This window comes from Oncorhynchus nerka, linkage group LG13 (assembly GCF_034236695.1).
Source record: "Oncorhynchus nerka isolate Pitt River linkage group LG13, Oner_Uvic_2.0, whole genome shotgun sequence".
Taxonomy (NCBI): Eukaryota; Metazoa; Chordata; class Actinopteri; order Salmoniformes; family Salmonidae; genus Oncorhynchus; species Oncorhynchus nerka.
In genome coordinates this window covers 28,359,740-28,377,862 of record NC_088408.1, presented here as the reverse complement: position 1 = coordinate 28,377,862, position 18,123 = coordinate 28,359,740, and the positions used below count along the sequence as shown (strand labels likewise).

General features: G+C 42.7%; 1 protein-coding gene across 1 annotated transcript; it reads right to left on the bottom strand.

The window, feature by feature from the left end:
• Positions 1-2: 2 nt before the first annotated feature.
• kif25 (kinesin family member 25) lies at positions 3-11,570 on the bottom strand. The gene is made up of 15 exons (XM_065026311.1): positions 11,151-11,570; positions 10,818-10,883; positions 10,271-10,399; positions 8,726-8,867; positions 6,667-6,770; positions 6,445-6,530; positions 4,208-4,247; positions 4,030-4,097; positions 3,831-3,905; positions 3,344-3,487; positions 2,748-2,924; positions 2,421-2,575; positions 2,015-2,272; positions 1,715-1,870; positions 3-1,585 (listed from the first exon to the last, which is right to left on the bottom strand). The coding sequence occupies exons 1-15, from the start codon at positions 11,217-11,219 to the stop codon at positions 1,434-1,436; spliced, it is 1,821 nt and encodes a 606-aa protein (XP_064882383.1). The 5' UTR covers positions 11,220-11,570; the 3' UTR covers positions 3-1,433.
• Positions 11,571-18,123: the final 6,553 nt, after the last annotated feature.

Genomic DNA, 18,123 nt, shown 5'->3' with positions numbered 1-18,123 from the left:
AATACAGAAAAGGACAAAACATGTTTATTCAAAGTTTGAACGTAACAAAAATACATGTAACAAATATTGAGGCTTCCAAACACTAAAATAAGTGCATGGTTTATAAGAAAGGCATTAAAAGCAAGCCCACACAATTATAACACATTTATATCACAAATATATGCTGAACAAAAATGTAAATGCAACATGCAACATTTTCAAAAATGTTACTGAGTTACAGTTCATATAAGGAAATCAATCAATTGAAATAAATTCATTAGGCCCTAATCTATGGATTTCACATGACGGGGCAGGGGCACAGCCATGGGTGGGCTTGGAGGACATAGGAGCCAGGCCCAGCCAATCAGAATGAGTTTTCCCCACAAAATGGGTTTATTACAAACAGAAAAGTCCTCAGTTTCATCAGCTGTCAGGGTGGCTGGTCTCAGAAGATCCCACAGGTGAAGAAGCCAGATGTGGAGGTCCTAGACTGGCATGGTTACACAAGGTCTACGGTTGTGAGGCCGGCTGGACATACTACTAAATTCTCTAAAACGATGTTGGTATAGAAATTAACATTAAATTATCTGGCAACCGATCTGGTGGACATTCCTGCAGTCAGCATGCCAATTACACGCTCCCTCAAAGCTGGAGACATCTGTGGCATTGTGTTGTGTGACAAAACTGCACATTTTAGAGTGGCCGTTTATTGTCCCCAGCACAAGGTGCACCTGTGTAATGATCATGCTTTTTAATCAGCTTCTTGATATGCCACACCCATCAGGTGGATGGATTATCTTGGCAAAGGAGGAATGCTGACTAACAGGGAGGTAAACAAATGTGTGCACATAATTTGAGAGAATTAAGCTTTTTGTGCGTATGGAACATTTCTGGAATCTTTTATTTCAGCTCATAAAACATGGGACCAACACTTTACATGTTGCGTTTTATATTTTGTTCAGTATAAGTAAGCCTTAAAGCCTGTGATTTACCATCAGTCTAAGATTTAGCACAAATCAAAAAATTACTAGCCTAAATTATTTGTCAATCTATTTAAAAACAAAGGGAAATACTGCATCTAAGAATTAATTCCACAATATAAAATAGTTGGTCAAGTAAATATTGTATACTATTTGGGTGGACATAAAGAGGGGAGATGGAGTTTGATACCGATAGATGAAAATTATTCAACATTTGTTAAACTTTTTTTTTTTTTAAACCAACCCAATTTGGTGTTCAAATAGCTAGATAAACATTTGTACATGTATAAGTAAAGCAACAACATAAGTTACTAAATAATATTTACATATATACAACATTTATGCCACAGAGGCCACATGTAACTCTGTTCAGCCTTCACTTGATTGAGGGGGACCTCTGTTCTACCATGCCATCACAGCCTGGGACCTCTCTCCCTTCTCTCTTCTATACTCCTTTGCTCTGCTCTGCTCCCATTACTTCAGTTTGAGGGCAATATTCTTCCTGCGAGGGGTATCTTTTTGGACCTGACGAGCCCGCGTGCCAAAGCCCAGAGACTGTAGAGACTCAGTCATATACCTCTGGGTGGGAGAGACACAAAGCATCACCAGCAGCTTCGCATCCCCACCTAGTGGAGAAGGAGAAGAGGATAGAGAAGAGAGGGGAGAGGGAGAGGAGAATGGTTAGTCATTATCAACTGCAGTCAAGGAAAACAACAAACTGTGTGTGTGTGTGTGTGTGTGTGTGTGTGTGTTACCGATGGCATCCTGCAGTAGGTGTGTGAGCTTGCTGTTTCTGTAGGGCACATGTGGCCGTTGCTCTGCCAGAGCTCCCAGTACGTCAGACAGAGCAGACAGACTGCGGTTTATACACGACGTCTCCCACAGGGCAGCGCCAGTCACCCCTGACATACCTACAGTTACACAAACACCCGTCCAAACAGTTACACACACAGCATACACATAGTCATCCCCCCTACACCATCGGAGAGAACACCATTGCTACACAACAATGACAGACCATGGTGGATGAGTTTGGTGTTGTTTTCACGACTCACCCACGCACTCGCTACCTGCAAGGTCCACCAGCTGTAGTTTGGTCCTGAAGGGAGCCTGGGCGGTGCTGGCTCTGGGGGAGGGGCAAGAGGAGTGAATGGGGGAGTGGCTGGGGGAGTGGTAGGGTGAGGAGGAGGAGCTAGCGGAACGCTCGTCCCCCGATTGGCGGCCCATTGGGTTGGCACGGCGACAGCGGGGGCTCCACCACTCCTTCTGGGCCTTGCGCTGCATGTCTTTCTTGACACTTTGCAACCTACGAGCTGGACAGCACAGCACCACAGACACAGTCAATAAAGGAATATAGCAGCAAGATATAACAAGAAATCAATAAATTATAGCACTAAGACATTGTATAAAGCTTGTCCGTTTTCATTTGTCAGTAATCAGATGTTTGTGTGTGTGTCTCACCCAGGGCCAGTGCGTTGGGGCTCTTGGAGGAGACAGTGAGGGTGACTATGAGATGAGAGCGTGAGGAGTCTCTGTGGACCAGTGTAGGGCAGCGAGCCCTCAACCTCAGAACAGAACTGATCAGCTGCATCACATCTGCTGAGCTTCTCACCAACCTGGGAGGAGAACACAGTCAGCAATACAGTACTTCAACTCACATAAATCTCACACACACAGAAACAATCACTATTCTATTACCAATCCAATATATATGTCTCTACACTCACTCAATTAATCACTCACATACACACCACGCACGCACGCACACAACAGTAAAGGACTACTCACACGTAGGAGAGTAAGGGCACCTCGCTGGTCCCTGTGCTGGTAGTGATGACATCTCTCTTGGCGCCCATGGCAACCCCGTCCTCGTCTTTAGCCAGCAGATCCAACACCTCGTTGTTGTACACCTCCACCACAGACACCTCCACCGTGTGACTCTCAGCAGGTTTCTCCGATATCATCCTGTCAGATAGCACACACACATACAAAAGTAAACAAGATAAAACAAGTATAAACATGCATCCATGTACAAGTATAGCTCCTTCTCTCATCACCCTAACCCTAGTATGAACACCAAACTTTTAATTCTCTCTCCTTCCTTCCTTCCTTCCTTCCTTCCTTCCTTCCTTCCTTCCTTCCTTCCTCCCTTCCTCCCTCCCTCCCTCCTTCCTTCCTTCCCTCCCTCCCTCCCTCCCTTCCTTCCTTCCTTCCTTCCTTCCTTCCTTCCTTCCTTCCTTCCTTCCTTCCCTCCCTCCCTCCCTCCCTTACTCCCTCCCTCCCTCCCTCCCTTCCTTCCTTCCTTCCTTCCTTCCTTCCTTCCTTCCTTCCTTCCCTCCCTCCCTCCCCCTCCCTCCCTCCCTCCCTCCCTCCCACCCACCCACCTGAAGAGTTCAGTGGCTGCTTTGGGAATAACGCCTTGCCGGGCCTCCCCCTGTGGTCCTGAGGGGTCCTCAGCCTGGGCGCCGATCATGGTGTGTGTCTTCCCACTGCCTGTCTGTCCGTACGCCATGATGCACACGTTATACCTGACCGAACAATAGGAGAATCAGTCTGTGAAATACAGACTTGCTGTTTCTATTAACTTAGCTGTTTGTTATTCAGACGTCGTCTCACTGGATTTCATTCCTCATTCTGCTTCGCTCTATTTAATAACGTTTCACATGGTCTGCTTTGCCTCTGGTCCTGATCCAATGGAGCATTCAATCACAACACTAATTCTCTGAGGCAATCATCTCTACTGTAAATAAGAGGTACACAGTGTTGGCTTTTTTTGATATTTTAGAAGTTCTGAGATGCTGTGAGGAAGGCAATAGAATTACATTAGCGATCAGTGTTTCCCTTTAGCAGCACAAGGTCACATTAACTCACCCGTCCAGCAGAGATGTGAGGAGAGGCTTCACTTCCTCAAACACGACATCCTGGGAGTCCTCAGGACCATGCACCCTGGAAACACATGCTTGATAAGCTTCAAACATCTGAAGCTGTGACACATACTACAATACAACTGTTGACAGAATGTAAATATAGAATAGCAACAATAATCAAAGTTGTTATCATGTTATATTACCTCTCAAACTCAAACATCTTGTTCAGCCCCAGGTTCCCCATTCTTGTACAATTCACAACAACTGTATCCTGGAAAACAGGCAAAACAACAGTGAGGCAGGCAGGTGATTTCAGAATGACTCATTCAACCCAATCACAGACCTAACAATAAATAAGACCTTAAAACTGTATGTACTCACATCATTGACTGCCTGAACCACCTCTTCTGTTGTAGCAGGCCTGAACAGAAAACAATCATGACTATTATAAAACTGTACTGTTCTAAATTGTTGTTACTAAGAGGATGTTAAATGCACTAATTAAAGTGATACTTCAGGATTTTGGCAATGAAGCCCTTTATCTCCCTCCACCACCCCCCCTCTTCTGAGGACAGATATCATAATTTTTTTACAGACTTTTTGCTACACATACATACACGTTACATATATGTTAGATACATGGTACTTTTAAATAAAGCAGTCACATAACAATAATACGTTACCAAACAAACTCTTTAAACCCGCCCCTCAGCCACTCTCAGCCCATCCCACCTATCACCATAGACCTCAGCTCTTTAATCCCACCCCTCAGCCACTCTCAGCCCATCCCACCTATCACCATAGACCTCAGCTCTTTAATCCCACCCCTCAGCCACTCTCAGCCCATCCCACCTATCACCATAGACCTCAGCTCTTTAATCCCACCCCTCAGCCACTCTCAGCCCATCCCACCTATCACCATAGACCTCAGCTCTTTAATCCCACCCCTCAGCCACTCTCAGCCCATCCCACCTATCACCATAGACCTCAGCTCTTTAATCCCACCCCTCAGCCACTCTCAGCCCATCCCACCTATCACCATAGACCTCAGCTCTTTAATCCCACCCCTCAGCCACTCTCAGCCCATCCCACCTATCACCATAGACCTCAGCTCTTTAATCCCACCCCTCAGCCACTCTCAGCCCATCCCACCTATCACCATAGACCTCAGCTCTTTAATCCCACCCCTCAGCCACTCTCAGCCCATCCCACCTATCACCATAGACCTCAGCTCTTTAATCCCACCCCTCAGCCACTCTCAGCCCATCCCACCTATCACCATAGACCTCAGCTCTTTAATCCCACCCCTCAGCCACTCTCAGCCCATCCCACCTATCACCATAGACCTCAGCTCTTTAATCCCACCCCTCAGCCACTCTCAGCCCATCCCACCTATCACCATAGACCTCAGCTCTTTAATCCCACCCCTCAGCCACTCTCAGCCCATCCCACCTATCACCATAGACCTCAGCTCTTTAAACCCGCCCCTCAGCCACTCTCAGCCCATCCCACCTATCACCATAGACCTCAGCTCTTTAATCCCACCCCTCAGCCACTCTCAGCCCATCCCACCTATCACCATAGACCTCAGCTCTTTAATCCCACCCCTCAGCCACTCTCAGCCCATCCCACCTATCACCATAGACCTCAGCTCTTTAATCCCACCCCTCAGCCACTCTCAGCCCATCCCACCTATCACCATAGACCTCAGCTCTTTAATCCCACCCCTCAGCCACTCTCAGCCCATCCCACCTATCACCATAGACCTCAGCTCTTTAATCCCACCCCTCAGCCACTCTCAGCCCATCCCACCTATCACCATAGACCTCAGCTCTTTAATCCCACCCCTCAGCCACTCTCAGCCCATCCCACCTATCACCATAGACCTCAGCTCTTTAATCCCACCCCTCAGCCACTCTCAGCCCATCCCACCTATCATCATAGATCTCAGCTCTTTAAACCCAACCCTCAGCCACTCTCAGCCTATCCAACCTATCACAATAGACCACCCCTCAGCCACTCTCAGCCCATCCCACCTATCACCTTAGACCACCCTGTTTTGGTTTCCATGTGCCATATATTTTTCAATTGTGCTGTGATGTTTTACAACATTTTATAACCTTTTTAATCATATATTATCCACAGATTGTGAGCTAAAGATGAAAGCCTTTTCTACGAGTATTATTATATTATTTATTGACTGACAATGGCTTTCCAAATTTCCCAACACTGCTATTTGTAAGGTTAATTTTAAGTGCATGTTATGACTTTTTAACCATTCCTGAACCTGTGACCAGAAACCGGCCCTTTATCTACTTCCCCAGAGGCAGATGAACTAGTGGATACCATTTTTATGTCTTTATGTTTTTATGTGTCCAGTATGAAGGTAGTATGCTAGTACAAACCCATAGACTTCCAGTCATTGCACTAGCGCTAATTAGCATGTGCTCGAGAAACTACATCTAACTTCCTTCATACAGGACACAGAGACATACAAATGGTATCCACAAGTTCATCTGACTACAGGGAAGTAGATAAAGGGCCTCATTGCCAAAATCCCAAAATATCCCTTTAAAATGTACAGTACTGCTCAAAAATATATTATCTGACAAACTTACCCTATTGCTAATGTTGATCCCTGGCCATCGTCAAAGGGAAGGACTGGACGCACTCTGCAGTGGACCCTGATGTTCCCCCGCAGCTCCTGAAGAGCAACAATGAGAGAGAAAGAGAGAGAGTGAGAGAAAGAGAGAGAGACAGAGACAGAAACAAAGACAGAGACAGAGACAAAAAAGAATGGCAGTCACTGTAGACTATTAAAATGTAGTCAAGATCCTCACCACCAAGGTGTTGTGAAGTATCTTCCTCCTCTCCCTCTCAGTCCTGCTCCGCTCCTTCTCCTCCAGTAGAGAGCGCTCTAGAGCCTCCATCTGAGCCTGCAAACCTGAGGATAGATACACAGAGAACAGGATAATAATAACAGCACCATCACATATAATAACCAAATTATGAGGGCTTTTTTGTTGTTGCTTCAATGGTGTTACACAAACCGTGACAGTAACATCATGCATGTGCCAGGCTAAGCCACTAAATGCAATGTCATGCCATGAGAAACACAAATAATTGTGCCTAGTCCAGGTAATACCTTTAGACCCAAGTCCTTAATCTCAGTGGACACATGGATACACCCACTCATACACTCACACGCGCTGTAATGAAGCAATCAAAGCCATATAAGAACTCCTGGAATCCTCTGGACGACATGACTTACAACCTGACATCAAACAAGCCAATGGTGAACTCTAGTCTCAAGAGTCAGACCTCCTCACTATTCATTACTATTACATGTAACTAACCTCCTCTTAGAGAATGCAACAACTACAACTACAACAAGCAGGGTAATAGCTAAGGAAAGAGATCCTCTCCTGCTGCTGATGGTTATTGTATTTGACCTGTCCTGTTCATGAGCTAAGACTTAAGCCCGAGGGGTTATGTGTGTGCTCATTGTGCCGGACTTACAGGGACAGTTGATGGATTAATCTAAGTCATTGTTTTGATAGGAGGCTGGGTTGCTCAACCATCTGACATCCTTCCTGAATGAAGGATAGCTCGAGATGCAACTGCAGGGTCCACTTTATTTTTTAAACAGAGTATTTGCAAAATAAAAATATTAATCCATGATCTATAAATGATATGAATAATGCTTCATAAATTGCAATAAATCATACTGGTTCATAAATACAATATTTGTGCCTACATTGACATTTTCTCCAAAAGCTGACTGATTTGGGATCAGCGCTACTGCCTTACATATACATGAACTATTTCAAGCCAAACAACAAAACTGACCCTGGACCTGTGGGGAACGAAGCCAATAGGGTCAGGTATATATAGGCTAGGTGCTTTTCCCACAGGCCCAACAGACAGCCAGGTTTAACCAAGTGACGTGGGATAAGTTCCTCGAGCTTGTCACCATGGCGACCAGGTGACGCAGAGGACAGGTCACACAACCTTTCCAAACCTCGCTGACAAAGTCATATTGGAGGGCTGGTTGAAGGAGGAGTTAGAGGGGGAGAGAGGATTATCCCCAAGGCAAACAACCTCTTAACATACGGCCTAGGGTCACGGTAAATAAGATACTTGAGAATGGGAGAAAGACAAAGAGAGAGGGAGACATAGAGAGACTATGTACAGACTCAGTGAGCATAGCCTTGCTATTAAGAAAGGCCGCCGTAGGCAGACCTGGCTCTCAAGAGAAGACAGGCTATGTGCACACTGCCCACAAAATGAGGTGGAAACTGAGCTGCACTTCCTAACCTCCTGCCCAATGTATGACCATATTAGAGACACATATTTACACAGATCCACAAATAATTTGAAAACAAACCCGATTTTGATAAACTCCCATATCTACTGGGTGAAATACCACCGTGTGCCATCACTGTAGCAAGATTTGTGACCTGTTGCCACAAGAAAAGGTCAACCAGTGAAGAACAAACAACATTGTAAATTACAACCCATATTTATGCTTATTTACTTTCCCTTTTGTACTTCAACCATTTGTACATCGTTACAACACTGTATATATATGTGTAATTTGTAAATGTCTTTTTTATTTTGAAACTTCTGTGAGTGTAATGTTTACCGTTCATTTTTATTGTTTATTTCACTTTTGTATATTATCTACCTCACTTGCTTTGGCAATGTTAACACGTTTCCCATGCCAATAAAGGCCCTTGAATTGAATTGAATTGAGAGAGAGAGAGAGAGAGAGGGAGAGGCCAGAGAAAGGAGAGAAACAGAGAGAAACAGACAGAGAGAAGCAGAAGTACAAGGGGATAAGTGTGACACACATTGATTGAGTGAAATCCTAAATGCGACCACAGGTAGTCTACTCACTGTGCACATCATTGCCATGGTGGCCCTGGAGGGCGAAGCTGGCTTGGCCGACTTGTTCCAACAGCAGCCTGCTCTGGTTCTCCAACTCAGTGGCGAAGTTCACATACACCGCAAACACCTCTCTCAGGTCCTGCTTCAAAATCTAGAATAACACACAAATAATACCATGAATGTGTGGTCATGTGTGTTCAGGTCCTCAATGACTCTAGTACAGTATTTCAACCTATACACACTACCGTTCAAAAGTTTGGGGTCACTTAGACATGCCCTTGTTTTTGAAAGAAAAGCACATTTTTTGTCTGTTAAAATAACATCAAATTGATCATAAATACAGTGTAGATATTGTTAATGTTGTAAATGACTATTGAAGCTGGAAACGTCTGATTTTTTTATGGAATATCTACATATGTGTATAGAGGCCCATTATCAGCAATCATCACTCTGGTGTTCCAATGGCCCGTTGTGTTAGCTAATCCAAGTTTATCATTTAAAAAGGCTAATTGATCATTAGAAAACCCTTTTGCAATTATGTTAGCACAATTGAAAACTGTTGTTCTGATTAAAGAAGCAATAGAGCATCGGCATCAGCATTTGTGGGTTCCATTACAGGCTCAAAATGGCCAGAAACAAAGAACGTTCTTCTGAAACTCATCAGTCTATTCTTGTTCTGAGAAATGAATGCTATTCCATGCGAGATTGCCAAAAAACTGAAGATCTCATACAACGCTGTGTATTACTCCCTTCACAGAACAGAGGAAACTGGTTCTGACCAGAATAGAAAGAGGACAAGTTCATTAGAGTGTCTAGTTTGAGAAACAGACACCTCACACGTCCTTAACCTGCAGCTTCATTAAATAGTACCAGCAAAACATCAGTCTCAACATCAACCGTAAAGAGGCGACTCTGGAATGCTGGCCTTCTAGGCAGAGTTGCAAAGAAAAAGCCATATCTCAGACTGGCTAATAAAAAGAAAAGATGAAGATGGGCAGAAGAACACAGACACTGGACAGAGGAAGATTGGAAAAAAGTGTCATGGACAGACAAATCTAAGTTTGAGGTGTTCGGATCACAAAGAAGAACATTCGTGAGACGCAGAGAAAATGAAAAGATGCTGGAGGAGTGCTTGACGCCATCTGTCAAGCATGGTGGAGGCAATGTGATGGTCTGGGGGTGCTTTGGTGATGGTAAAGTGGGACATTTGTGTACAGGGTAAAAGGGATCTTGAAGAAGGAAGGCTATCACTCCATTTTGCCATGCTATACCCCGTGGACAGCGCTTAATTGGAGCCAATTTCCTCCTACAACAGGACAATGACCCAAAGCACAACTCCAAACTATGCAATAACTATTTAGGGAAGAAGCAGTCAGCTGGTATTCTGTCTATAATGGAGTGGACAGCACAGTCACCAGATCTCTACCCTATTGAGCTGTTGTGGAAGCAGCTTGACCGTATGGTATACGAAACCCCAATGGACACCATGTTGGCCTTCCTCTGAACTAAACAAAACAAAACAATACAGCTGTGTAACTCTGGTGTTGTGTGTACCTGAACTTCAGACAGGAGTTTGGCCAGGGCAGACTGGGTGCTTTGCTGCACAACTCTCTGGTGTTGCCAACGCTTCTGGGCTTCTGCTTCTGCCTCTTCTGCATGATCCCGACGAAGTTTCCCCAGACACTGGAGAGGGAGAACAGGGCAAGGGGGAATCACCATTACCAAGACATACAGTGACAAGTCACCATTTTGACATCCAAAACCCACTTTTTGGTCCAGGAAGGACGTGGTATATTTTTTAAAAATGTACCAGCAACTCAGTGTTCATTTTATGTCTCCATACTGTGCCCAATTGGAGCTATCCATGAAGTGAACATTGACAGGGAACGTGTTAAACAAGCAAAAATAACATGTTTACATATTGCTTTTAACTAATTCTAATTCAATTCTGCAGACAGTAAGCGTATCCATCTGTGGCACCCAATGATGTGCTTAAATTGTGTACCACGGCCTTTGCTTGGCTACCTACACAGCGGGCAATGACTGGGGTGTTAAAATACCACAGTACATTAAAAATGTATTATCCAATGACTCAACTCACATCGGCGAGCCTCAGGTGAAGAATGGCATTTTCAGTCTCCAACTCCAGAATGCGTTCTTCTTTGCTCTAGAAACGTTCGGGACAGATTAGCCAACGCTGCTAGTTTGACGTTGTAAAGTCAGTGATGTTTATCTGATTCCATTTAAATTCCTTTACTAAAGATACATCAATAAAATGGGGCTTGTAATTAATCGAATAGTTATTATAGATTACTAACTAAACGATAAACAATTATTCTCACAAAGTAACAACTAAACCTACCTAAACGACAGTCGTTTTTGCTTCACCTGTCATACCGTTTGAATTTACAATAAATAAAAAAAATAGACATACCCGCAGTTTGTGCTCCAGAAGGTGCACTTGGTGCGCAAATATCTGGTCTCGGTTAATGAAGAGTGGCATTTTAATAAATGAGAGAAAACAATAAAAAAGTACAGTAAAGAATATTATGCGACTGGGTTGTCAGCCTGCGTTTTTGCAGGTCAGATAATGCGATTACGCACGGACAACACTTTCCAAGAAGCTCTCCATCCGTGCGCATTTAGATGTCGTCCACTTGTCCTGAGACGTGCGTTCGGAATGGTGCCATGTGCTTTTGACAGGCTGGAGAGAAATATCAGCAACAGTATTTGAATGTGAACATTTGGTGGGTAGTATATATCCCTTGGTTTTGATCATTTTGCTCTCGCATGTCAAAGTCTGAACTTGTGGATTAATGATAATCCTAAATCCTAAATCCTGCTGGCACAATTGAGCCTTGTATCCTGCATCTCAAGGACTGCGGTCAATTGAGCCGACATTCTCAAAACGAAGTCAAGCCACCGCACTTCAGTTTCCGCCAGAATTTGGTGCGCAAATGCACAACACTTTTTTGGTAGGGGAACTGAGTTGGATGCACTCTCATGCACAGATACGAGACGATAGCTACAAAGTAGTTATATTACAGTGAACATTGATGACCCCTATGTAAAAAATAATACAATCACTAAAAATAGCTGGTAGACTTCATTTTTATGTGTGCCAGTAGTAGTTAGTTAATCCAGCGTGATGACTATTGCATACCATAAAATGCCCATATTATGCCATCTTAAATATGTTTTGTGACATGTGCCACAAGTAGATACATACATGTTTTGTCCTATTATAGTGACATTTGAGGAATTCTAATTACATTTTAATGCAGTAAAAATGGATGGTAATGGATGTGCTACAAGTAGATCAATAATCCATTATTATTAACATTGCAAAGCATAACATACCCATATTAAACCAGCTACAAGATTGGAGAAACACTATATACTGTGTATTGGAGCTGGCATAATATGGCATGTTATGCTTTGCAGTATTCATGCCAATGGATTATTGATCTACTAGCGGCACACATCTCAAAATATGTTTGGCAGCCATTTTGACAGATTTCTTTTTTTACACAAGGTTCATCAAAGTTCATTGTAATATTACTACTTGAAAAAAATAAAGATAAAGAATACTGGGAGAGACATGGTAAATGTAGTTATTTAACACTTAAAAAAGATATACTACCGTTCAAAAGTTTGGGGTCACTTAGAAATGTCCTTGTTTTCCATGAAAACATACATGAAAGTTGCAAAATGAATAGGAAATATAGTTAAGACGTTGACAAGGTTAGAAAAAAAATATTTTTAATTGAAATAATAATTGTGTCCTTCAAACTTTGCTTTCGTCAAAGTATCCTCCATCTGCAGCAATTGCAGCCTTGCAGACCTTTGGCATTCTAGTTGTAAATTTGTTGAGGTAAGAGATTTCACCCCATGTTTCCTGAAGCACCTCCCACAAGTTGGATTGGCTTGATGGGCACTTCTTACATAACATACGGTCAAGCTGCTCCCACAAAAGCTCAATAGGGTCGAGATCTGGTGACTCTGATATGGCCACTCCATTATAGACAGAATATCAGCTGTCTGCTTCTTCCCTAAATAGTTATTGTATAGTTTGAAGCTGTGCTTGGGTCATTGTCCTGTTGTAGGAGGAAATTGGCTCCAATTAAGTGCCGTCCTCAAGGTACGGCATCTGTAACCGATGTGAAATGGCTAGCTATTTAGCGGAGGTGCGCGCTAATAGAGTTTCAATCGGTGACGTCACTCGCTCTGAGACCTTGATATAGTTGTTCTCCTTGCTCTGCAGGGGCTGCGGCTTTTGTGGAGCGATGGGTAACGATGCTTCGTGGGTGTCAGTTGTCTATGTGTGCAGAGGGTCCCTGGTTCAAGCCCGGGTAGGGGCGAGGGGATGGACTAAAGTTAAACTGTTACACATGGCGTTGCAAAATGGAGTGACAGCCGTCCTTCTTCAAGATCCCTTTTACCCCGTACAAATCTCCCACTTTACCACCCCCAGACCATCATGTCACATCCACCATGCTTGACAGATGGCGTCAAGCACTCCTCCAGCATCTTTTCATTTTTTCTGCGTCTCACGAATGTTCTTCTTTGTGATCCGAACACCTCAGATTCATCTGTCCATAATACTTTCTTCCAATCTTCCTCCGTCCAGTGTCTGTGTTCTTTTGCCCATTTTCATCTTTTATTTTTATTAGCCAGTCTGAGATATGGCTTTTTCTTTGCAACTCTGACTAGAAGGCCAGCATCCCAGAGTCGCCTCCTCACTGTTGACATTGAGACTGGTGTTTTGCGAGTACTATTTAATGAAGCTGCCATTTGAGGACTTGTGAGGCATCTGTTTCTCAAACTAGAAACTCTAATGTAATTGTCCACTTGCTAGTTGTGCACCGGGGCCTCCCACTCCTCTATCTATTCTGGTCAGAGCCAATTTGCGCTGTTCTGTGAAGAGAGTAGTACACAGAGTTGTATGGGATCTTCAGTTTTTGGGGGATTTCTCTCATGGAATAGCCTTCATTTCTCAGAACAAGAATAGACTGACGAGTTTCAGGAGAAAGTTCTTTGTTTCTGGCCATTTTGAGCCTGTAATTGAACCCACAAATGCTGATGCTCCAGCTCTCAACTGGTCTAAAGGCCAGTTTTATTGCTTCTTTAATCACCACATTTTTCAGCTGTGCTAACATAATTGTAAAAGGGTTTTCTAATGATCAACTAGCCTTTTAAAATGATAAACTTGGATTAGTTAACACAACATGCCATTGGAACACAGGAGTGATGGTTGCTGATAATAGGCCTCTGTACGCCTGTGTAGATATTCCATAACAAAATCAGCTGTTTCCAGCTACAATAGTCATTTACAACATTAACAATGTCTGCACTGTATTTCTGATAAATTTGATGTTATTTTAATGGACAAAAAAATGGCTTTTCTTTCAAAAACAAGGACATTTCTAAGTGACTCCAAACTTTTGAACGGTAGTGTAAATATAATCTAATTCAAAAGGCACTTGCACATCTGAGCTATCTTTTGTTGCAGGTGCATGGTAACATTTGAATAAGATAAGAAAAAATAAGAAACCAACACACTGCTCTTGCTAGTATCACTGCTTTTAATAAGCTTTACGTATCGGCCTCAAGGCCTTCGTCAAGAGTTTTTTTTAAATGATCACCCTTACAGTGAAGGCTCCTCAGAGGCGGAAGGGGAGGACCATCCTCCTCAGTGAATTTCATAAAAATGTAAATTGTAAAACATTGAAGAAGTTATCCTTTCTAGATAAAACTATACTATATATATTCACATCACCAAATAATTTATTAAAACACACTGTTTTGCAATGAAGGTCTAGAGTAGCCTCAAAACAGCAACCTGTAAGGTAGCACCTTGGTGTAGCCGGAGGACAGCTAGCCTCCATCCTCCTCTTGCTACATTTACTTCAATACAAAACCTAGGAGGCTCTTGGTTCTCACCCCCTTCTATAGACTTACACAGTAATTATGACAACTTTCGGAGGACGTCCTCCAACCTATCAGAGCTCTTGCAGCATGAACTGACATGTTGTCTACCCAATCAAAGGATCAGAGAATGAATCTAGTACTGAAAGCATAAGCTACCACTAGCTAGCACTGCAGTGCATAAAATGACGTGAGTATTTGACTCAAAGAGAGAGAAAGACAATAGTTTAATAGTTTGAACAAACTAATTTATTCAAAAATGAAGGCGAAGCAAGAGAGAGAGAGTGTCATTTTTCTTCACTTTCAGTTTCACTTACTAAGCTGGCTAGTTTAGTTACTCAAACACCCGGCTCAAACAGAGTCATGCTATGTTAGCTAGCTGGCTATGACTATCCAACACAACACTGGAACTCTTCCAAGTCAAGCTAAGCTTTTGGTTTTATTAATTAATTGCTACTAGGGCCTAGGGTAACTACTTGCTGACTATACACTATACACTGTAACGTTACTGCATTATTGTAGCTTAGCTATGTTGACTAGGACATTACTTTAGCGAATATAGGGACAATGATGTAGGCTGTGTGTAGCGGTTATGACATGGTTTGGAAAGGTTTTTTTGCTTGGTCACATGCAGCTGATGTGTTGTTCATTGAAGTCCACAAACGAAGGGAAAAGGTGAGAGGAGGAGAGTGCAAAGAGCCTAGAATGAATATAATGTGGCTGCTATGAAAGTGAACTGTGTTTATGCGTGATCAGGGGTGTATGCATTCCCACCGATTAAAAATGTTTCTTAAATGGAAGCAAACAAAAAGGGGATAAAATACCTGAATTTGTCCAATAGAAACTCTTGATTGCAACTGTTGGATTAATGATTACACACTAGATAAGGCTGATGCAAGCAAGAGTGTGCAAGGCGGTATTGAATGTGTCACTGTCTGTCATCTCAAATTTTTCTCTCTACCTGTGTGCACCTATGTTGTAAACTTTCATTCATAGGCTAGGTTGTAACAACATCATGATGGGTATAAGGAACATTTGAGTATCATGTAGTAACCTAAACCTATTGATGTTACATTGAACTGGGTGAATGGAATATGAATAACTGTCATCCAACATGTTGTAATAAAAACGCAATGCTCATGAAAAAAAAATCATAAACGGAACTGACCGCCACTGCACCCTTATGTAGACATAGATCCCCCCACATCCGTTCAACACATTGAATGGGGTTGGAGTCGAGGGAAAATAAGTGTTACCAAATATAACAATGTGCATTTCATAAATATTCGAATAAAGTGTGTATATGAAACGTATTAAACACGTCTGTAAACCACATTGGGTACAGAGCAAGAAAAACATAATTGTAATCTGTAATTGTAATCTAACCCTAACCCACATTCACATTTACAACATAACATACATCTGCATTTCATCATTAAGACCTTTAGGAAATAATGTCTGGAGGGTGAAAAATATATATATATATATATTTTGCTCAGAGCATTATTTATATCACCTCCCCTGTCTGATCTTAACTTTCTCTATGCCACAAAATCTAAAGGTAGAAATGTCATGTTTTTGGTAATTAAAATCTACTATGACTGGATAATCCCTGTCATTTCTCCTGATTTAAATTTTATGCTCACTAATTATCTGTTTGAGAGAACGAGAGGTTTTACCTACATAACACAGCCCATGTAGACATTTAATCATGTAGATGACATGGGTGGTGGAGCTCATAATAATGTCATTTATTTGGAACCGTTTTCCTGTTTGTGGGTGGCAGAAATATTTACACTGTGGCGCAACCTCTGCATTTATACAGTGGGGCAAAAAAGTATTTAGTCAGCCACCAATTGTGCAAGTTCTCCCACTTAAAAAGATGAGAGGCCTGTAATTTTCATCATAGGTACACTTCAATTATGACGGACAAAATTAGAAAACAAAATCCAGAAAAATCAAATTGTAGGATTTTTTAATGAATTTATTTGCAAATTATGGTGGAAAATAAGTATTTGGTCACCTACAAACAAGCAAGATTTCTGGCTCTCACAGACCTGTAACTTCTTCTTTAAGAGGCTCCTCTGTCCTCCACTCGTTACCTGTATTAATGGCACCTGTTTGAACTTGTTTTCAGTATAAAAGACACCTGTCCACAACCTCAAACAGTCACACTCCAAACTCCACTATGACCAAGACCAAAGAGCTGTCAAAGGACACCAGAAACAAAATTGTAGACCTGCACCAGGCTGGGAAGACTGAATCTGCAATAGGTAAGCAGCTTGGTTTGAAGAAATCAACTGTGGGAGCAATTATTAGGAAATGGAAGACATACAAGACCACTGATAATCTCCCTCGATCTGGGGCTCCACGCAAGATCTCACTCCGTGGGGTCAAAATGATCACAAGAACGGTGAGCAAAAATCTCAGAACCACACAGGGGGACCTAGTGAATGACCTGCAGAGAGCTGGGACCAAAGTAACAAAGCCTACCATCAGTAACACACTACGCCGCCAGGGACTCAAATCCTGCAGTGCCAGACGTGTCCCCCTGCTTAAGCCAGTACATGTCCAGGCCCGTCTGAAGTTTGCTAGAGAGCATTTGGATGATCCAGAAGAAGATGGGGAGAATGTCATATGGTCAGATGAAACCAAAATATAACTTTTTGGTAAAAACTCAACTCGTCGTGTTTGGAGGACAAAGAATGCTGAGTTGCATCCAAAGAACACCATACCTACTGTGAAGCATGGGGGTGGAAACATCATGCTTTGGGGCTGTTTTTCTGCAAAGGGACCAGGACGACTGATCCGTGTAAAGGAAAGAATGAATGGGGCCATGTATCGTGAGATTTTGAGTGAAAACCTCCTTCCATCAGCAAGGGTATTGACGATGAAACGTGGCTGGGTCTTTCAGCATGACAATGATCCCAAACACACCGCCCGGGCAACGAAGGAGTGGCTTCGTAAGAAGCATTTCAAGGTCCTGGAGTGGCCTAGCCAGTCTCCAGATCTCAACCCCATAGAAAATATTTGGAGGGAGTTGAAAGTCCGTGCTGCCCAGCAACAGCCCCAAAACATCACTGCTTTAGAGGAGATCTGCATGGAGGAATGGGCCAAAATACCAGCAACAGTGTGTGAAAACCTTGTGAAAACTTACAGAAAACGTTTGACCTCTGTCATTGCCAACAAAGGGTATATAACAAAGTATTGAGATAAACTTTTGTTATTGACCAAATACTTATTTTCCACCATAATTTGCAAATAAATTCATAAAAAATCCTACAATGTGATTTTCTGGATTTATTTTTCTCATTTTGTCTGACATAGTTGAAGTGTACCTATGATGAAAATTACAGGCCTCTCTCATCTTTTTAAGTGGGAGAACTTGCACAATTGGTGTCTGACTAAATACTTATTTTGCCCCACTGTAGCTACCATTCGGAAGAGGGTGTAAAGAGCCTGGCACTTTTTATTTTGTG

Bases quoted from the DNA above. Each gene is read 5' to 3' on its own strand.
- kif25 (XM_065026311.1), bottom strand. From the start codon at position 11,219: ATGCCACTCTTCATTAACCGAGACCAGATATTTGCGCACCAAGTGCAC. The intron at 10,884-11,150 runs GTATGTCTATTT...GAACGTTTCTAG, and splicing joins TTCTGGAGCACAAACTGCGG to AGCAAAGAAGAACGCATTCT. The intron at 8,868-10,270 runs GTACACACAACA...GTGTTATTCTAG, and splicing joins AACTCCTGTCTGAAGTTCAG to ATTTTGAAGCAGGACCTGAG.